Below are 22,906 nucleotides of genomic sequence, written 5' to 3'. Positions count from 1 at the left end.
ATATCAGGAAGGTATGAAGAAGTGGAAATGGTACATATGTGCATAAATAAGCTCTTTTGTCTTCTTCATCTTTATAATACATAGTTATTAAGAGCAAAAATTATTTTATAGCATATATAGATATATCATGAGACAGGTAGAGCATGAAAGGGGGAAAGATTAATAGACCACACATTTTATATAAAGTGGTTCAATATTAAAAGTAAACTGTGAAAGTTAAGGATACATATCATAATCCCTACAGTAACCTCTAAAACAAATGCTAAGAAGTATAGCTAATAGCTAATAGCTAAATTAAAATGAAATTTGAAAAAAAATTCAATTAACCTAAAAAACAGGAAAGGTGGAAAAGAACAAAACACAGGATAAACAGGAAACAAAAAGCAAAGTGGTAGATCTAAAAGCAACTGTATCAATAATTACATTTAATGTAAACAAACTACACATTGCAGTTAAAACCAAAACCCAAATAGGTATATACTATCTATAAAAGACACATCTATAAAAGACACACTTTGAATTTAAAGACATAGTTATGTTGAAAGAAAAGGATAGCAATAGAGACACCATGCATACAGAAAGCAAAAGTATCTGTACTAGTATCAGATAAAGCAGACTTCAAGTCAAAGTCTATTACCAAAAATAGCATGATATCTCACATTATAAAGGGAACAATTCACCAAGAGGGCATAACAATTATAAATGTGTATGCCCCTAATAACAAAACTTCAAAATACATGAAGCAAAACTGACAGAATTCATTGGAGAAATAGACAAATCCACAATCATGGTTAGAGATTTTTAACATCCCTCCCTTGGAAACTGATAGAATTAGACAAAAAAACAAAATCAGTGGAGATAAATGTCAGAAAAACACCATCAATCACCTTGACCTAATTGACAGATACAGAACAGATATATAATGGCAGAACACACATTTTTTTTTTCAAGTGTATATGGAGCATTCACCAAGACAGATCATATGCTGGGCCATAAAATTAAGTCCCAACAAATTTTAAAAGACTGAAATCCTATAAAGTATGCTCTCGGACCACAATGGAATTACATTACAAATCAGTAACAATAAAGTCTTTCTAAAAACCCCAAAACTTGGAAATGAAACAACACACTTCAAAGTTAACCCATTATCAACAAATAAATCACAATATATCTTAAATTGAACGAAACTGAAAATACAACACATCAAAATTTGCAGCATGTAGCTAAAGCAGTGCTTAATGGGAAATTTGTAATTTTAAATGCTAATACTAGAAAAGAAGATCTAAAACTAATGACCTAAGTTTTTGTTTTTTTGTGTTTTTTTTCCCAATGATCTAAGTTTCTAGAAAAATGTCAAGGAAGAAAATAAGATCAGAACAGAAATTTTAAAAAAAAGATAAGAAAACAACAGAAATCAATGGCATTTTAAAAAGACAAATAGAGAAAATTAAAGTAAAACATTGGTTCTTTGAAACCATCAACAAAATTGGTAAATCTATACTAATCAAAAGAGAGGGGACACAAATTAGCAATATCAAAAATATTGGATATGAAAAGGATATAGCATTAAAATGGTAAGAAAATATTAATAAGGTGAAAAAACATCATAGAAAAGTCCATTTTTTTTAATTCACCATCAAAGCAGAAGCAAAAGTATATATAGAAGACAATTAAGTTGGGGCGCCTGGGTGGCTCAGTCGTTAAGCGTCTGCCTTCAGCTCAGGTCATGATCCCAGGGCCCTGGGATCGAGCACCACATCGGGCTCCCTGCTCAGCAGGAAGCCTGCTTCTCCCTCTCCTGCTCCCCCTGCTTGTGTTCCCCTCTCTCGCTGTGTCTCTCTCTGTCAAATAAATAAATAAAAATCTTAAAAAAAAAAAGAAGACAATTAAGTTAACACTAAATAGGAACCTGCCACAGTAGAAATCTCTTGTAACTCAGCAAGAGGAGAAGCCGGTTCCGTCTTCATACTGTTTTCTCCCATTGACTTGCAGTTCAACTCCAAGCCTGCAGCCTCCAATCCATCACCAAAGGAGTGGCAAGTCAGTGCCGATGAGACCTGGTCAGCTTCCAAAGGAGATTTCAACTGACCTAGAAGAAAAAAAGAAAAGAAAAAAAAAAAGAAAGCCCAGGGAACATATACAGATATATAACCAACCAAAAGTCCCACAGCCGACTAAGATATCCAGGGACTTTTTAGAGGAAGCCATTCACCTCACAGCATACAGGAACACATTCACAGTTTCCAGCACATAACAGCCAGAGCTGTGAGCATCTCAAAGAAAAAGGCCAATAAGAGACCAAAGTAAACAGAGGATTTTCTGAAGTGCTGACAAAAAGGCAGAAGCACTAGAGCGAGATGGCACCAGAAACAGAGAGAGGGACAGGATTTGTTAAGCACTATACCTCCAACCCAACATTCAGAAATATTTAAGTAAAACCAATCACAAACGTGTACAGTTTGTCTACTGAATCACCAGTGAAGAATGGTATAAGAAACCCTGCAACCCATTTACAAATTTAATTTCAACACTATCTAAAACTTGTGGAGATAGTATACAATGATTTAGATTGGTTCTCACTAGACAGACAAGCTGGCAAGACAATTCTAGAACACACTCCGACTCACCTTCTTCAGATTCCTTGTTACTGGATGATGTGTTTTGCAGAGGATCAATATTAACCGTATCAACCAAATCTGATACAACCAAGTCAGGATCTAGGATCTCATGTGTCCCATTAGTGGACAGCCTGGAGGACCGTCTCCTCGATAAATCTTTGTCAGTGTTTTCCGAATAGGTTTTTGACTTTTCCTGGGCTACAAACCATTAAGAGGGTTATGGTCAAGAACCCAATTAAGAAGAAATAACTCTGCTATTACAGATTTCTGGGCTGGTTACCTCTCTAAGGGCTTTAGAGAGACTTCTAGAATATTAGACCAGTGATAAAAGGAAATATCCTTTCTTAATTTATAGTTTTAAATAAAGGCAGTCTCTCTTCCAGGATAGAATCATCCTTATTCATGGTCTGAAAAATATGTTTTAAGGTCATACCCCAATCTTGACATCTAAGTTCTATTTTGGGGCTTCCCAACTTAAAAGTCTATGGACTAATTTTTAAAGTCAATAAACGTTTATAAAGCCTTAGAAAAATCACAAATCATTTTTGGAGCCAAAGTACTTTTTTTAAATCAATAGCATTTTTAAGGTTTTACTCAACATATGAAATCCATCCCTTCCTAAGCCATTAAATTTCCAATGGAAATGTAGTTTATGGGTATAAAGATGACACCACTGAATCCAACATTAATATATAGTTTGTGCTTTGGGATTTATTCTTCTTTAAGCAAAACTCCTTCTTATCCAACCCAAACCATCCACATTAGCTCCTGTGACCAAAAACAGCATTAGAGCCTATATATACGGAGTAGGAAACAACATGAATACAGAACAGGTTAACCCAATGAACATCAAGTTCTAGACACACACATACACAAACCGGAGACTCACATGAATTTTTGTCAAGCCGGGGACGTTTTAACGGGACTTCACTTCCTTTTGATATTTTCCGCCTTCTCAATTCCAATGTTATCGGTTGCAAAGTTTGAGAGTTCGAATCCACAGCTACAGTGTATATAAAACGACACAAAAGAAGTTATGCAATTTCTTCATGCCCAATCCTCCTGATTATATATAAATAAAACACACACACACACATATATAATAAACAGACCCCCAAAGAGCTAATAAGAAAATAAAAGTGTAATGGGTGAGAAACTACTTCCTTAAATATGAGATGCTGACACCCTGTAGACTGACCTCCTTCATCTCTTTCTCTTTTTTTTAAAGATTTATTTAAGTAATCTCTACACCCAATGTGGGACACAAACTCACGACCACAACATCAAGAGTCACATGTTCTACCAACTGAGCCAAACAGGCACCCCTTCCTTCATCTCTTTTTTTGGTTTCTCCTATGACCTAGCTCTGCATACACTTCTTTTTTTTTTTTTTTTTAAAGATTTTATTTATTTGACAGAGAGAGACACAGCGAGAGAGGGAACACAAGCAGGGGGAGTGGGAGAGGGAGAAGCAGGTTCCCCACGAAGCAGGGAGCCCGATGCGGGGCTTGATCCCAGGACCCTGGGATCATGACCTGAGCCGAAGGCAGACGCTCAACGACTGAGCCACCCAGGCGCCCCTCTGCATACATTTCTCTTCTAAATCCTCTCTTTTAAACAATGGGTGGCTCAGTCGGTTAAGTGTCTGCCTTTGGTTCAGGTCAATGTCTCAGAGTGCAGTCCTGGGATCCAGCCCTGCTTCAGGCTCCCTGCTCAGCGGGGAGTCTGTTTCTCCCCCTCCTTATCCTCCCCACCTCCCTTTTTTAAAAAAGATTTTATTTATTTATTTGAGAGAGCAAGGGAGAGAGTGAGCACAGGGCGGGGGGGCGGGGGGGGGCGGGAATAGACAGAGAGGGAGAAGCAGGGAGCCCAATGCGGCGTTTAATCCAGGACCCGAGGATCATGACTTGAGCCAAAGGCAGACACTTAACTGACTGAGCCACCTATGCACCCCCAACATGACTACTATAAAATATGAAGGTGCAAGGGCAATAAAAAAAAGTCATTTTTATCACCATCAAATCTCCTCATCAAAACTTGACTTATCCAATACTCAGGAAATCCACCATTCAGGCTAATTCCTAAGATGCGTACCTGGGACTATAGTTTGAATACTGTTTTCAATCTCTACTTGTTAAATTAGTTAGCTTGGCACTGGTCCTAGTTATGAGGGACCAAAAAGAATGTCAACATTTATAACCTCTTAATAACAATTCCAGAAAAATCTCAGGAGACTATGCTATTTGATAGTGTTCCAGGCAAGGCTGCTGATCCCAACAAATCCAGCTCTGACATAATTTAGCAGTGCAGACACTAAACTCTTGGAGAGTATTCACTCTTTATTTTTAAATCCAACATTTAAGAAGCTCTCCCCAATCATGAAAGATGAGAATCCAAAAAACAGGCAGAAGAAAAAACAAAAGAAATGAAACTAGGAAGCTTGGGGGTAAGGCAGGGCTAAGGGGTCTGACGAAGGCTGAAAGGAGAGAGAAGGAGAAAGGGGGAAAGAGTTGGGGAGGTGGCCCGCAGAGGGCCGGGGGTTTGGGCAATGGGGAAGAAGACTCACTGAAGACCAGTAGCTTCAGATCGGCCATGTCGAAAGGCCCAAGAAGAGACAGGGCTGAGCTCTGAGGAGGCAAACCTAATGAGTATGCTGAACTCCTCGGCTGTGTTCAATCTTCCCAATGTGCCAACGTTATTTTGTTCCAAGTGGTGAGAACTTGGAAATCATACACATTCCAAATTAAACACAAATACAAACAACCCTCCCTAAATAGCTCAGATCCTGTTCCAATCAAATCTGTAAACTTTAGAGAGCTCAACGCTGCACTGGGTCAATGAATTTTTTCCAAGCAATTTTTAAAGGAGATTTGAACTACATAGAAGATATTTGGTAAGCATTCTTCTCTTTGATACCACATACAAACCAGGGCTGACTACACAAAACATTAGTGTTTTACAGTTAAGAATCATCCGGGAAGGCTGTTCACAATTCCAGAGATTCTGACTGGGGAGAAATGCCTCAGGCAAACCTGGAAAACACCATTTCTCTATTAAATCAATCCTATCTGGTATGAAACTTACACTTAACAAAATGAAAGCAATAAACTGAATGCCTCCCCACCTTTTTTTAATCTGAGTGAAGTCATGTGGCTTCATGGGGCAGTCAGCAAAGTTGAGTACAACTAACCCAGTACATACTTTCCAGAGGGTACAAGCCAGAGCATGAACAGCTAAAGGGGAATCTGTTTCAGAGCACTCAATTCCCATATATATGCTTTCCTAAGCTGAGATGAGGACACATCAGACTTCCACCAGTTCTCATTTTCCACCTCTTCTTGCATAAGTGCCCTTCTTCCACTTACATAAAAAAGCCTGCCTAACGCTCATCCTACATCTTAACATGGTACACTGCCCAGAGGTTTAAAACCTCCAGACCTTCTCAGTTGGAGTTCCTCATTTGAACAGAGAACGCAGAGGTAAGTTTCTCAATTCTCCCAAGTATGGTTTACAACTAGTACCATTCTCAATGCATGGAAGAGACGTCAATGCACTATGGATGCCTTAGGCAGTTGTTCTCTCCCAGAATCCTACAGAGAAAGCCAGTGAATTTAGGCCACTGCTGTCAGACAGAAATATAACGAGAGCCACAAATGCAAGCCACATGTGTAATTTTCAATTTTTTAGTTTAAAAAAAAAAGTAAATTTAATTTTAAGAATATATTTTAACCCAATACATCCAAAAACATCATTTTGACATGTAATCAACATTAAAAATTGAGATATTTTACGGGGTTCTTTTGTACCTAGTATTTCAATTCCAGAGTATATTTTACACTCACAGCACATCTCAATTCAGACCACCCACATTTCAAGTACTCAACAGCCACATGTGGCTAGTGGCTACCATACTGGACAGTGCAGGTCTAGGCCATAAAGAGGCCTACGGGCAATTCCAGCATGCTCAGCTTTTGAGGGCTAAACTCAGTTACAACCACTAAAGGAGGAGATGGCTTAATTCATCCGGGAAGAAATCAATCTATATCTAATTTCCTATCTTAAAGTTAGAACTCAGATGTGAGAAAGCTGTCTACTGGGAATGAATACTAATATTTATTTGAAGTAAATTAAGGCAGACTTTTTTCCACAGAAATTAAGTCTGATGTACCTGCCTGGATTGATAGGACTCACTTTGCATTCCACATCATGCAGGACCAATGAATGAGCTAACTCTGTAGTTCTGCAGTTTTAATGAAAATCTATTTAATGATTTTCAAATCAAAAAGTATTTAAAATATAAATATGTCATTTGCAGCTGTTTAAACTTGTGAGAAAAAATAGCTATCACTCTAAAATGTACTAAAGGATTCTGTTTTTCAATATTCATGTAGGAAATATACAAGCAAGAATGTGTGAAGACCACTGCCAGATTATCCTAGCCAGCATTCAGACTAGAGATCCTACGGGTTCCTCATGCCACTGAACTGATCTAGAGAAGGAGGGTTTGATCTAGGAAGAAATTCAGGATGTGTTTTATTCTTGGATATTCCTGAAGAATTCTAAATTTCAACTTTTTAAAATAACTATACATTCTTCCCTAAACCTGTACGCTTTAACCTTAACTCTTACCAATTAGTCATCTCAGTTTTTTACTTAGACTGTGAAAATGTCCAACCCATAATCACTCTCCAGAGAGCTCAACTTCAAAATGCACCCATGCCTCCCTAGGTCCAGTGGTCTTTGATCCAGGCTCTGTCAGACACCCACATCTAATTACTTCTTTCCTCTTTCATGTCTCTCAGGAAAACTATTATTTCCTAATCCCAGGTTCTATTAAGCTTACTTAAACTGAGATCATTTGAATAGGCACAGGCAAAAGGCCTCAGCTTATTAGTTTTTACCATATAAGCTAAAGCATCTAGTGGACAGTTATGTACCACCCCAGAAGCTTAGTCAAGGATATGTTTTACAACTTACATTCATCTGGATACATGCCTCCCTTAAAATTCAGCTCCACAAACATAACTTATTTTCAGATCACAGGATGATTCAAAGTCAGTCACAAAAATGAACTGAAGTATGGAAGTGATAAAGAATCACCAAGAGCCACAGAAGAACACTCTGGCATTGCCCAATGCAGACCCCACTTGGGAAACTCACCAGTAGGAGCTATGGAAGGGGGCCTGCCTCGTTTTCTTTTTGGCTCCCTCAAGTTTTCTTGTGGACTCTTCACAATGTCATTTTCAGGTTTTTTATCCACTTGAGCATCTCCAGAATACTCTCTGTCATTTTCTGAAATGTTCTCCTTATCTTCCTTCTCGTTCTTGGGAAGGCTCTTCTCTGACACCTTCCCCTTTTCAGAACAAATTAACTTTCCTTCTTTATCAGGCTGCTTGGGTCGCTTTTCTGTCTTCAAGGCTTTGTCCTCTTTGTCTTTCTTCACATTGACAGTGGCTTTTCTTTGCTCTTTAAACTTCTCTCGTTTATCAGGAGATGATGGAAGACTTTTGTGATCTGTTTCTTTAGGCCTAGCATTACCCACAATATTCTAAAATGAGCAAAATAGCGATGAAACACACTTTGTGATTACTTGCAGATATAAAATCAGATGGTTTTTTGCAAACGTATGAAGACAAACAAATTAAAACAGGATATATGCTATGTCACATAATGGAAAGAACCACTGAAAATATCCATCCATACTCTGAGGCTTGAGAATGAATCCTAAATTTAAAAAAGGCAACAGTCATGTTCAATTCCTTCTGACACAGAGTGATCTCCCCTATTTTGATTATTAATAAGTCACTAGATAATTAAAGGGACAGACAAATACCCCAGGAACTTCTTCTGCAAAGCAATCTTTCTGACAGAGGTGTTCTAAGAAAATGCCTCCAAGCTATGTCCTTCTCATCACAAGCATTGACTACACAGACCCAGGGCCTTTCAGAGGCCTGGCTCAGTGTGCCAGTGGATGCTGATGCCCTGTGTAGAGAAGAACACAAACTAATAACTGGAGGCTGAACGGGAAAGCTATAAAGATTATCCAACCCATGCGGAACCTGGGTGGCTCAGTCCGTTAAACATCTGCCTTCAGCTCGGGTTGTGATCCCAGGGTCCTGGGATCAAGCCCCATGTCTGGCTCCCTGCTTGGCAGGAGCCTGCTTCTCCCTCTCCTCCCCACTTGTGCTCTCTCTTGCTATCTCTGTCACTATCTGTCTCTCTCTCAAATAAACAAATAAAATCTTAAAAAAAAAAAAAAAAGATTGTCCAACCCGGAAGCAGGGTCTTTGCTTCCTCAACTGGGTAAAGGCTGTGCCCAATCCAACAAAGGCACCAACTGTGCTCCTGAGCTACTAAGTTTTTGTCTACTAGACAGAAGTACTACTTCTTGGTTACTTTCCTCCTAAGTAACTTTTAAAGAACTCATTATAAAACTCCTGCATCCTCGTAGGACACAGCTCTGAAAGCCAGCTCTGAAAGCTCTGGAGTTTCCAAAACTACAATTAAGTTTGTGTATGTATCTCTCTTCCAACACCTCTAGAGAACAGCAGGAAGCACATATGTTCGTATGGGATCCCCAGCACCTAGCACACACTAGGCACACAGATCTCTCCCCAAAGCTGGAAGGAGTGCCTAAATACTCAGTGAGTGAAGGTATAATCTGTCCCACAGGGAAAAGTAATAAACAAGGAGAATCCCTATGATTGGAGCCTAGAAGAAAATATTTTTTCAAGCCCCCCAAATTTTCTGAAAGCAGGTTTGAGAGCAAGCACTCCTCAGTAACTGTTGGCAGAACTATAAATTATAACCACCTGGGGGGGGAGCATGTTACCAGTTTGTGTGACAAGAATTAAAAGTGTATACTTTTGAACTAGAATGAACTCCTAGAAACGGAACTAACAGAATAATCGGACTTGTACACCCAGATTTACAAATACCTGTCCCCAATAGGGAATTGGTTACAGATAGTACAGTTACATACATGTTACAAAATACTAAAGAGCCAGCAAAGCCATATTCTCATACACTATTAAGAACTTAAGAAAATGTTATTTTGTTAAAAGAGCAAAATATACCCCTTTAAAAAATAAAAGAGCAAAATATGGAACAGTAATATATATGACCCCAATTTTAAAATATATATATAAATACTTAACAAAAAACACAGAAGGATATGCCAATATGTTAAGAGCAACTGTATTTAGATGACAGAATTATATCATTTTTACTTTCCTTTTTTTTTTTTTTTAAGATTTTATTTATTTGACAGAGAGAGACACAGCGAGAGAGGTAACACAAGCAGGGGGAGTGGGAGAGGGAGAAGCAGGCTCCCCGCGGAGCAGGGAGGCCAATGCAGGGCTCGATCCCAGGACCCCAGGACCACGACCCGAGCCAAAGGCAGACACTTAATGACTGAGCCACCCAGGCACCCCTCATTTTTACTTTCTTTGTGCTTTTCTATAGTGTTCAAATTTTCTACAGCTCATGTATTGTTTTTATAACTTCAAAAAAAGTTAATGTTCCTAATATATAAATTATCAAAACATTTAGAGCAGTATGATCACACAGAAAAAACTTCAATCTATTCTAATAATATATGAAAAGGGCTTTAAAAATTGTCTATGACAGATATTTTTAAGAAGTTAAGCTTTGGAGGTACGTGACCATCCATCCACTGTCATGGCCAGGCCAGGGGCTGTTTTCCATCACTTGGGCACCTTGTCGAGGGCTGGGGCCTGAGGCTTGGCCTCCTACAGGACGCAGGGCGCCCAGTTTCCAGATGCCTATGGGAAGGAGCTCTCCGACAAGGCCAACAAACACCACTTCTTACACAGCCTGATCCTATTACGGGTGTCCTGTTGTAGAAAGCCCCTCAGGGCCGGGTTACTACTAGCCTCTAGAACCATCTTATTCTGCATCAGCTTTTACCACCAGGTTGAGTGCAGACCCAGTTTCCAGACTTTGGCCCCTGAGGGAGGGAGCCTGCTAATCTTAGGCTGGCTTGCCATGGTTATTTGAGCTTCCTTGTATTTAAGGTACTTTCTGGGTACTTTTTTAAGAGCTGGAGCAGGAAGGGGATTAAAAGAGAAAGGCAAATTTAAAAAATAATTTAAAAAAAAAGAAGTTAAGCTTTGTATGTAGCCATTATGGAACCCTAGATCCTTAGGGCTGAAGAGACCTGAGAAGTCGTTTATGCAAATACAACGCTCTCTTGGAAAAAAAACAAACAAGCAGGAACTGTGGGCCTATGCCTGACCACCCACCAGGTCTGAGATGAGGTGAGACACTCAGGGATAGCTGGGAATTGGGAACTGAAGCACCCACAAATCCACACTGGGTAAGGTGCTCATCTCCAACCCAAAGCACCACAAGGGCTATCAATCAATTTATTCAGTACAGCAGAGTAAACAGTTGAATGTTTGTTATCTGGAGCCCCGGACTTCCACTTGGGGAATTCTAGATACAATCTGACAATTCTGAATAAGTTCTTATCTACACAGCCCTCTATCTGTATTAACTCATTCCACAAACTCATCATAAAAATTGCCAAATTTAAGGCCAAAATAACATTTTACTTATTTTTTTAATTTTAAGTAAACTACACTACATGTGGGGCTCAAATTCACAACCCTGTGATCCAGAGTCACATGCTCTACTGACTGAGCCAGTCAGGAACCCCACAAAATAACATTTTAGAGTACTGGATAGCAGCTCCTTAGATGCCTGAGGGTCAAATGATCACAGAGAAAACATCTTCAGGGCTAAACCTTTATAACTGTTTCAACTGTCTTTAAAGGAAAACCAGCAAAAGGGAAAAACATTCTTAGGGCTACCTTTAAAGATATCATGAGACATAACCCTCTGAAATTGCTAAATATATGTATGTACAGAAGAATTTACTAAAATTTGTGATAAGTAGAGGCATTTGATCAACAGGTTCCAGCATCACCAAATACTGTCACATCAACAACTACTCAAAAAGTTAACAAGTAGTAACAATCAGAAGTTTTAAAACATCAATACCCAAATCCTGACCTTGCTTTCCCAACTATTTCATTAAGGCATAAACATGAAAAAGACTAAAGGGGAAAAAATGTATGAAAAGAGTAGGCAACATTTCTAGATGGCCCATATTTCCTATATCAAAACTCCTGTGTCATGCTCAAGCAAATACATGCATGGTGCCTGGAACAACAGGAAACAAAATTTTCAAACAAGGCATATCTAGCACAAGCGATTGCCAAATTCATGCCAAACTATAGTTCTGAAACCACCAAGTCATGGTCGTGAGCTGAAGGACAAAGTTAGATGAGGAGAAAATACACTCTAGGTTTCCTCAAGCATTAGCAAGTTCCCTATGATGAATAACAGCTCTAAGGACAGGGCACAGGGATAGAGAAAAAAAGAATAATAACCGGACAGTTTTGAGAAAAGATGAGGAAAACAGATAAAAGGAAATGGCAGAGAGACAAATATTAACAATTTCTGAAAACTTGTGTATTGCTTTCTAGTGAAATTGTGTCAGGTGAAGGAAATAAAGACTTTGCCATCATAAACAAATGTAACGTCTTTATTTGAGAAAAAGAACTACAATGTTAGCATTATTCATACCACAAAGCACAAAACCACATTTCTCACCTGATCTTTGGAAAAAGCTTTGACATGAATATGTTTGACAGTCTGAACTACTCCATCATAAAATTTCACAGTGTAAGTACCTAAAATTTAAGAAGATATCATGATTTAACTTACAGTTTCATGAAAGCAACAAAACTTTTCAAAGCATAAACACAAGGGAGCTCCAACCACAATAATAAATGTATGAGAATTAAAATATTAAGAAACACACGCAGTCTTATTTATGTTCAAGATAATAAGTAGTATGCATGCCTTCATTTCTTAGTCAAGATTACATAGTAGGTTTTCTCTTTACCTATACAGATCAAAATCCATCTGCTTTTTGATGGAAAAAAAGAATTACATTGAATTTAGGCCAAGAACAAAGAGCAGTAAAACAATTAAGAATGTGACGAAAATGCAGTTTTATTTATTGCTTGGTGAATTATTAATTTTTATCAATCTTTATTTTCTGGGCTTAAGAGTAGTAATATCTTTTAAACTTTAGAAGAAACATGACTGCTTACTAAAGGCATCATGTTTTTAGAGGTCACATTCATCTCATAATCCATATGAATAACCTTCATGTTACCACATCTAAACAGACTTGGCCAAAACACTAAATGGTGCCTGCTACCTTACCAGTTTTATTCCATTAGAAAAAGAAATCTAACAAAAATCACTCTGCTATAAGACTGAAGCTGAAAATCCAAATAATCTTCATCCCAAATAAGGCATCCAACTACAAAAGTTCTCCTTAGTTGCACTCAAACCAACTCTTTCAAACTTTTGCATCTTAGAACCCACCTCTCCCCCCACCCCACCTTTGTTTTTCTTTTTTTTTTCTTTTTGGTCCCAGGGATTTAAAAAAAAAAAAAAAATCACAGTTAATCTTGTCAAGATTACCAGTGAATTACTGGTAACCACATAATGGTTTACTATAGGTAAACATGGTAAGTTTTCAGGATCAATTTGCCACCAAACAGGGAAGGAAAAAAAAAAATCCCTGGGAGTAAAAGAATGCAACAAGGAAGCCAAAGACCTTCTGGCTAGTTACGGCCTTCTTCATACACTCTCTACCCTCCCCAAACCACCCCACCTCTCCTCCAGTCCTAAACAGGCCCCTGTCAATGGCTAGCCACCTCTAATGAAAGCCTCACTCTGTAGTGTTCAAAGTCCAATGCAATCTTAGCCCAATTATTTTCCAAACTTTGTTTCTCATTACCAATATACAACTTAAAGTGATGAGCTAATTGCCACCCAATGAAACTGCCTTGTGACATGTCCGCCTCCACATCTTTATCAAAGTATTTTCCTGCCTAGAATGTCCTACTCATTGACCCTTAAGCACTCAGCTCAAATGACCACAATAGTTCTGTAAAAGCTTCCTGACTTCCTAGCTAGGAAGATTTTTCCCTACTCTGAACTTCTCTAAGACTCATTTTGGCACCTTGCCTGCAGGGCCTCAGATTAGATCTACCTTCATATAGAAGGCAGATACCAAATCAAAGGCAGGCTCCCCAAGGCCAGGGACCACATCTCACACCAATTTCTCTCTCACACAGCATCTGGTTCACTGTAGACCAGGGATTCTCGAAGTACGGTGCCCAGACCAGCAGCATCAACAACTCCTGGTGACTTTTAGAAATGTAAGTTACCAGCACCACTCCCCATATACTGAATCAAAACCTCAGAGTGCAACACAAAAATAACTGCGTGTTTTAACAAGTGTTTCAGGTGATTCTGGTGTATTGCCACAGACAATTAGTAATTACCTACTGAACTTTACTCCTGGTATTACAAAATAAAGTTGATTATCCGTCGCAAGTATCACCGACACAGAACAAAGTGGCTAGCAAACTAGATACAAGGATATATAGTTATGCTTGGTTGGTTAAAAACAAGCAATAAGACGTGAGGCTATGATAAGGGATTCTACATAAGGCAGCTCATCAATGACTGATGAATTCTTACAACAAAGGCCTGGGATCCTGTCTTCCTGCCTCTATTTGGCAAGCAAAGAAGCAATGATAAGCAATGCTATGGAACTGTAAACATACCCTTTACAAGCAACCATGACGTGGTTCTGACCAGCCTGCAGATGGGGTCATTAAGAACCCAACTCTCATGAAATCTTAAATATCAAGTGTGCCAACAAGACACCCAAGCCTATACCTCTTCAACTATCTTACCAAGAAAGTTAGCATCAACTACATCAAAATGAAAACTGTCCATTTTTACAGACATTTCAAACATCCAGAAGGACATTTTCAGCTATCTGAGGTCAATTCTGAAGCTTACTCCTGATGGCAGGCTCAAAATGGAGGCCTTAAATGAAGGGGTGTGCCCTGAGTTCCAAAAAGAGCTAAAAGAGAGCTAAGCAGACCTGGGAGTAGAACCTAAGCCTCTCTGCTGACCTCTGACCAATTCTTCTTCCACCACCCCAAACTGCCTATTCCTCAAGTCCCTCAGCCTAAAGTCCAAACCAGAGACCCAAAGCATCAACGGCCATTCTAAAATGACCCACACTATGGCCAAAGGTACTCAGGAATCACTGTCCTTAGACAGCAATATCCTGGCCCTGACCCTTTTTACTTCCAAAGAACTATAAAGGATCATCTTAAAACATTTTCCCTTGATCGTGTACACAGCCTAACTTGGGCTTCAATAAATCAGAAGGAAAAAAACAACATATCCCATGGACAATGATGGCCTAGGCCCACTTCTGGAAAAAGGCCCCAAATCTACTTTAATGGTTCCTGTACAACTAAAAGAATGTCTTCCCGGGGCGCCTGGGTGGCTCAGCTGGTTAAGCATCTGCCTGAGACTCAGGTCATGATCCTGTAGTCTGCTTCTCCCTCTCCCTTTGCCCCTCCCCCAGCTCATAGGTGTGTTTGTGTGTGTGCGTGCGTACACGCATGTGTGTGTGTGTGTGTGTCAAATAAAAAAATATAATCTTTTTTTTAAAAATTAAAAATAAAAATAAATGTTTTCTCATGGAATCCTCCTGTGGGTGGCTGACAATAGAGCTTTCCCATGGCCACAGACAACATCTAACAAGTAACATGTAAATGACAGAAAAATAAGTGCATCCTTAACACAAAGGCCCCCTGCCTCAGGCTCCCTTCAGAAGCCCCTGTCCTTACACATGCCAGGTGAAACAAAGCTTCCTGGTCTTGCCCCTCTGGGGGTTAAGAACTCAGTGTATCAGACAACCTTATAGCAGTCAGTAGGTGCAGAAGCGCTGTAAGAAAAAAAAAAACCCAGAGATGCATAGAAAGCTGATCTTCTGTAGGACCAAGGAAATAGGGAAGCACAGGTGACTCTGGATAGATATCTGTTGTTCTTGAACTCTACCATAACTGTGACTCAAGGGTCCTTTCTCTATCCCACTCATCTCCAAGAGTCAAAGAATTCCAGAATGCCATGAATAGGAGACTCAAAGTTTTCAAACATGGATTCTCAATGTCTTGAGGTTCCTGTACATGTGCCTCAGGGGCTGAGCAGAGGGATATGCACATGTTTGCAGGTATACCTTCCCCTCCCCCATTTTTTCTTCTTAGCAATTTTACTAATGGGCTTAGGTTCTGTAGCTAACAACTTCTAAAAATGCTTATCTATTCTAATTCCTTCTTCGAGTTCTAACTGCTCAAACGAGTCCAGAGAACAGGTAGTGAACTGCCAGTAATCACAGAGCAGGGACTGGGACCAGATCCTGACCCCCACTCGGGGCTCTCAAGACACCACCAGGCTCCAGAAAGTACTGACCATCTACACCCATCATCACATCAGGCACGTATGCACACACACCCAATGAACACCCACTGCTGACAACTCCTGCCATTTTAGGAAAACTCTGCCCTAGAGAGGCAGCCTGGTACTGTGGAAACTACAGTTCAGGATCTTTGAAGCCCCACAGACCTGTATTCAGTTCACAGCTCTACCATTCATGTACAGGCTCTGAAACCTCAAGCAACTTCTCCTGTGAGCTTAGTTCCTCATCTGTAAAATGATGGGGTTGATGGCAACAACCTTTCCATGTTTGTGTGAATACTAAATGAGATCAGATATGGAAATTGCTTAGCAAAGGAACTGTTACAGACCAAGGGATCAAAAAGTGGTTCCAATTACTACCATCCACCAATCACTTTAAAAGGGAAGCACCAACCCCTTCCCCACAAAGAGGTAAGAGCCACACTAGCCCCTGCGTGTGTGGGCCTAAATCCTCCTTTTATCCCTGTGCAAAGCTGTTCACAGTCCCAACATCCCCACATTTCAAATGCAGGACCACTTACAGCATGAAGAAGACAAAAAATAGTAACTGCTTCAACAAGAGACTCTAGAAATAAGACCATTTCCATAAAATTTCCTGTTACAAATGCACACTTCAGGCATTGGACTGGAGACTGAACTGAGGGAACAAGGGACACGTGACCTAAGAATATGAATAATTTTAAGAGAGGGACCTGATTCGCCTGTTCGCGCAAGTTAAGGAAACACAGATCAACAGGAAGGAACAATTCCTCATTTTGTTGAAAATGCAAACCTACTTTCAGTTTCCCCCAGAGCATGCCTTGCAGAGCAGCAGGGTTCAGGACGGGGGACACAAAGCCCTGACACACAAGTGGCTCTGCCATCCCTGTGTAACAAAGGGGAGCTGAGCAGCCCCAGCAAAAAGCTGAGGTCACCTCACCAGACATGGCTTCCAAACAAAGATTCACTGGAAACAGAATCCCATCCTTTACTCCAACACAGATAGCGGGGCTAACAAGGCTAACCACGTGTGGCTGCCTTCACATGAAATGATGCTTAATTGCCACTGCCAAAGAATTATTCCAGGTGAAAAGAACTAAATAACACTGCGCTGCCCTCCCCAGTTTCCAAGTGCTTAATTACAGCCTTAAGAAACTCTAAAGTTGCCACTTAGTTGTGTTTCAATCATGCCAGACTCCCAATGCCAGCAGCCTCAATGCTCAGCCTCAGGAAAACAACCAAGGAGGTTAAGAGTGGCAAGAAAATGAGGCCACGCCTTCCAAAGATTAATCTATAGGGTGTGACTTCACTATATGCCCAGCTACTCCTAGCAGCACCAACAAGACAGAATGACTTTTACGGGAAATAAAGGGGGCACCTTGCCAGCAGAGCTTCTCCTCACAGTGCCATTAGGCTGCGGTGGTCCCTGCTGCAGATGAAATTGAGGTAGAGCAGAAAACCAAGGAAAGAGTGGAAAAAAGAGCCCAGCACTGTCTCTCCCCATCCTGCAATTACTAGAATCATACTGAACTAGAAACTGTCCACCAGCTCCCATGGATAACATCTAACCTAAAGGCAGCACCTAAGAGTCATTATCTCGTCTCAAAATCAGGCACAGATCTGAGCTCTCACAAAGGCTAGCTTTCCTTCATATTCCTTCAGTGTGGCAATAATACCAACCAGCCAATTCCACTAACGTTCAGGATTTCCCCTCCCCCATGCCCTTCCTCTACTTTCCCTTCCAATTAGTCTCAAGACCAGTAAGGACTTCAGACCCAAGAACTCTGGGGAAAACTGGTTCTGGCAGAAATCTCCACTCATATTCAATGTCCTTCAATAAACTAAAATTCGCTGGACAGACTTCAGAGCTTACAGAACCAATATTATTAGGGTGACAAATGACCATTTTAGGGACAATCACTATCTGAAGACTCTCCCATAATTTTAGCTTATGGAGAAAATAAACTAAAAATATTTTTTAAAACAACTTCCAAAGCTCTGGTTGCCCCAGTTTAAAAGACATTTAAAAATCTTAACTATGGCCAAAAATTTGGCCAAAGGCTTTCAGTCCTTAAATGATTATTTCAAAAAATTCCAGACCCATCAACATACAAAAAAAAAAACAAACAACCAGTAATTGCAGACAGGGGTCCCTCACTCCTCCCCTTATGATTTATCTGCACCATTCTGTTCCTGTCCTGCCTCCTCCAGGTGGCTATATAGCAACACCTACTTCACACTGCTTTGAACTAGTTTTTGTTTGTTTGTTTCCCTTTAAATCCAAGATGCCCAGCTCTGGGCTCTGCAGATATTAGATGCAAACAGTAGGTTCCTAAGCCTCTACTGCCTCCACCAAGACACCACCCTACCCCTCTGCAAGACTGCTCCCAGGGTTCCCCAAACCCTTCTTACACAATCTGCCTTTTCTCCTTTGCCACTTCGTCACCCAACTCCCTGGGCCTCCTTTCTATCTTCCATATAACTCTGGGACATCACTGGATCCAAAGAGAAATGTTGCTTCCTTTCTACAACCTCCTTTATCTACAGAATTACCATGCTACTACTCACAACTTTTATCTAAGGGCCAGCCATTTCCCCAAGGGAGCACACCTCCAGATATGATTGATCAGCATAAATCAACCTAACAGACTTGCAGGAACACATCTATGTACATTTAGAACACCTATATCTCATATCATATGATTTAAATCCAGTAAGAGCAGAAAACATTGTTAATCTTGAAAATAAGACTCTAAAAAAATAAACCATATCATTTACTAAAAGGCAATTTAATAACATGTAAGCTTTCCTTTAAAATACATTTTTAGGCTAAAGTGATACATATGAAAAGTAGTAACAGGATTTTATTTTGAACACAAGATTATAAAAGAAATTTAGGGAAACAAGGACCATCCAAAAAGACTTAATCAACCATGAGCTGGAGTATCACTAACTGCTTAGACATTTTAAAAATACAACCTTGCTTTGGAAGCCTGAGGCAAGAGGATCGCACTTTCAGGATAACCTACATCTTAGTAGAGTTAACCCACACTGGCCTAACAGCTAGAAGGGTGGAGGTGGGGTGAATGCAGCAAAAGAGAAACAGAAAGTTCTGCCATATGCAAATGTATATTCATTTTTGACCATTTCAACCCATTCTCAGACAAAGCTTGGTCAGCCCCAGGTCCAGCAGTTAAATTTAACAGAGTGCTGAATGAATACTTGAATAACTTCACTGAATGAAAAGTCAATCTGGCCTTAGAGTCACCACTAACACTGGTACTAAAAGGCCTGACTGGCCTAAACATTCACTGAAGAGATCATGGACATACCACAAACATCCTGAAATAAAATACCCCTCCCCCCCCCAAAAAAAGGTATCACTAGGACCCAGAGTCTATTCTCTGAGTGTCAGGATGCTGACCATGCATATTTTCTTCTTAACCCTCCTTCTGCCTTTGTACTAGCAAAATGAGCCTCTTTGGGTCATGTTGCCAGTCATGATTCCTCACAGGTTCCAAACTCTGGCAAAGGCATCCCAACTCAGTGCTCTAAATCCCAGGGCCCCAATTTCAACTAGCAGCTTTGATATTACAGACTGCCCTCAATCATGTTGTATCAACAAAGCTTTTTTTTAAGTAGGCTCCACACCCAATGTGACCCCAAGATTATAGTCACATGCTCTACTGACTGAGCCAGCCAGGCACCCCTCACAAAGCATATTTTTAAGAAATGTTTATTAATGTCCACTTCATTTCTAGGCTATTCACAAATAATTAAAAGGAATATTAAGGCTTATTTCATCAATTATATTAGGAACTCCTGGACAAAAACCTGCACACTTACCAGCAGAGTGACAGATGAACCATAACTATTTTATGGAAAACTACTGCTAAAATTTAGGAGGCAAAGAATCAAATTCCTCTTTTTAACCCAGCTTTGTCTCCATTTATAATCTCTTCCTAATTCCTGACATAGTGATTAACTTGAAAAGAGAGGATTCCTAGGCAATAAATACATACTGAAAATACACTATCAGACTCTAATATTACAAATTTCCCCCTAATTCATGAATAAAAACAATTACAACTAAAATGCCTTACCATCCTTGTTAACAGCAGTGACTTTGGCTGGGTAAAAACGACAATCAGACCAGCAAGCAAGGACCTGCTCGTTTATTTGAAATTCCTAAAAAGCATTAAAACAAAACAAAACAAAAAGACTGTTACCAATCCAGTTTCATAGTACGTACACAGTACCAGATTTTGTGAGAAAAGCTGACTGACAAGAGTGGGAAGGGGAGATAGCTACTGGGATGGAGGAAGATGTTTCTGCTGTTCAACACTAGGTGTCAAACCAAAAGGGCTGGACACAAGATTCTTCCTATCCTAGGAGGTCTGGGCAGGCATAGCAAAGTACTGATTAAAATCCTTACCCTGTCCCTGAGCCCAGGACCACCAGGAACACACCCAGTATACAAGTTGGAAGGAGGAAACCTACTGCAGCTCGAGGGAATCAGCATTCATGCCACCTAATACCACCCACATTTTTAAAGGGTCTTTTGCCAAAGGAAGCACCCATTCACTTTTAATATTTCATACTGTTTTCCCAGCACACAGTTTGCATTGATACAGTTTGTAGAATAAATATTGAGCAATCAAACTGGACAACAGTAAACAATTCTTTTTTTTTTTTTTTTTAAAGATTTTTACTTATTTATTTGACAGAGAAAGCACACAAGCAGAAGGAGAGGCAGAGGGAGAGGGAGAGGAAGAAGCAGTTTCCCCGCTGAGCAGGGAGACCGACATGGGACTTGATCCCAGGACCCTGGGATCATAACCTGAGCTCAAGGCAGACACTTAACTGGCTGAGCCACCCAGGCAACCCAACAGTAAACAGTGGGGGTGGGGATGGGAGAGGATGGACACACACAGACAGCAAGAGTTCAAGTTTCCTGGCCAGGGTTAAAATGAAAAACAGAATCTGGGGGTGAGTCAGATCCAAAGGCAGCAGGATTTCTACAGATTTCTCAATGCCTGTTTTAAAAACTCAAAACTAATACTTCATTTTTCATTCTGAAATCAGTAAAAGCTCCAGGCATAGCGATGAAATTTAGAAAAAGGAATATAGTCCAATTCCAAGATATTCAAGAGCTTTTTTTTTTTTAAAGTAGGCTCTACACCCAATGTGGGGCTCGAACTCATAATCCCAAGATCAAGAGTCACATGCTCTACCAACTAAGCCTGCCAGGTACCCCTCAAGAGTTTATAAAAGGGGGTGCCTGGGTGGCTCAGTCAGTTAAGTGTCTGCCTTCGACTAGAGTCATGATCTCAGGGTCCTGGGATCCAGGCCCACATCGGGCTCCCTGCTCAGCAGGGAGTCTGCTTCTCGTTCTCCCTCTCCCCCCCCCACCCTGCCCCCCGGTTCCTGCGCATGCTCCCTAGCTCTCATTCAAATAATAAATAAAACCTTAAAAAAAAAAAAACCTTATAAAAGACCTTGATATGAGGCTCCATATGGAATGATTGCTTAATAAATGTTCACACAACAAATAAGTTTAATAAATGATCTGAAGGGATACAGTAGTATAAAAGAAAGAGATAAGGTCCCCATTCATCCTCAATGCTTTTCAACCAAGATCGTTTATGAGCTGTCATGTCAATCATATCATATAGACAGATGACAATTGAGATTCTTCAAGAGCCCCAGGCACCATGGAGATCTCGGGGTTGCAACTACAGGCCTAAATAAGGATTGGTTCCCCAGCTGCTACTGACTTTCACACTGAATATCAAAGGCTGGAACATAAAGTAACCAACGACTGACCCAGCTCATTACAGACTTGATACTCACAGAAGATCCTTCATCTTCATGTAAGCCCTCTTTCCTCAGCTGTATTTTCTCTAAAGGGCGTAAATAAGGACTGTCCCAGCAGAACCACTCATCATAACGATGGTTCCAACGCTTGAAATGGATGAGTACTTTTCCTTCTTCGTAGTCAATGTCTTCTATGTGAGCTGGATACCTGAGTCGGAAAAAAAAGTTAAATGCCTTTAACACCCACCCAAAATATCCAAAACAGTACCCTTCCAAACCTCTTCCCAAAGGACTAGCTTACCAAAGTACTAAATAAAGCCTACCATTTAGAGACTGTGTAATTGTGTCAAATCACAAATTATGGAGGCTAACAGACCTGGGGTTCAAATCCCAACCCGGACATTCTTTAGTTTATGAATTATTAAACTGACTTTTCAGAGCCTGAGTTTTGTCATGTAGAGTAGAGGAGGGATACCCAGCATACTGGGTTACAATGCAAGTTAAACAAGATGACATACACACAAGACCAGAGCACAAAGGAGGCAGGAAGCAAACATTTAACAACTAGATTATATTTTACATAAGCCAATAAATTAGAGTGACCATGCAACCCAGACTATATTAGATAGCCTCAATTTAAAAATTGTATAATACATATAGAATACCATGCAGCTGCTTAAAAAAAAAAAAAAAAAAAAACAGTTCTGTCATGATATGGAAAGCTCTCTCAAGATGAACTATTAAATGATAACAGCAAGGTACTGAACACTGTGTATGGTAAGCTATTGTTTATTTTTTTAAAAGATGAAAAAGTAGGGGCGCCTTGGTGGCTCAATCAATTAAGCACCTGACTTCAGCTCAGGTCATGATCTCAGGGTCCGCACTGGGCTCCCCGCTTGGTGAGGAGTCGGTTCTCCCTCTCCCTCTGCTCCCCCCACTCGTGCTCTGTCTCTCTCTCAAACAAATAAATAAAATCTTTAAAAAAAAAAAAGATTGGGGCACCTGGGTGGCTCAGTCGTTAAGTGTCTGCCTTTGGCTCAGGTCATGATCCAGGGTCCTGGGATCGAGCCCCGCATCGGGCTCCCTGCTCAGCAGGAAGC

At 40.2% G+C, this 22,906-nt stretch overlaps 1 protein-coding gene and 1 pseudogene across 4 annotated transcripts in view; one reads left to right on the top strand and one right to left on the bottom strand.

The window, feature by feature from the left end:
- The window catches only part of PHF20 (PHD finger protein 20), a 130,993-nt gene that overhangs the window by 49,342 nt on the left and 58,745 nt on the right, over positions 1 to 22,906 (bottom strand). For 3 of the 4 annotated variants that reach the window (XM_078057146.1, XM_078057148.1, XM_078057147.1), the window contains exons 3-9: positions 21,843 to 22,014; positions 20,093 to 20,177; positions 12,258 to 12,337; positions 7,779 to 8,166; positions 3,508 to 3,621; positions 2,628 to 2,816; positions 1,910 to 2,089 (exon numbers count right to left, since the gene is read on the bottom strand). In XM_078057146.1, coding sequence (XP_077913272.1) covers positions 1,910 to 2,089; positions 2,628 to 2,816; positions 3,508 to 3,621; positions 7,779 to 8,166; positions 12,258 to 12,337; positions 20,093 to 20,177; positions 21,843 to 22,014 — 1,208 coding nt within the window. Of the gene's footprint in view, positions 1 to 1,909; positions 2,090 to 2,627; positions 2,817 to 3,507; positions 3,622 to 7,778; positions 8,167 to 12,257; positions 12,338 to 20,092; positions 20,178 to 21,842; positions 22,015 to 22,906 lie in introns of those variants that run through there. The other variant, XM_078057149.1, reaches the window with a different exon arrangement.
- Positions 10,299 to 10,870, top strand: LOC118547912 (transmembrane protein 256 pseudogene; annotated as a pseudogene).

This window comes from Halichoerus grypus, chromosome 10, assembly GCF_964656455.1.
Source record: "Halichoerus grypus chromosome 10, mHalGry1.hap1.1, whole genome shotgun sequence".
Lineage (NCBI taxonomy): Eukaryota > Metazoa > Chordata > Mammalia > Carnivora > Phocidae > Halichoerus > Halichoerus grypus.
This window is presented reverse-complemented; position numbering and strand designations above follow the sequence as displayed.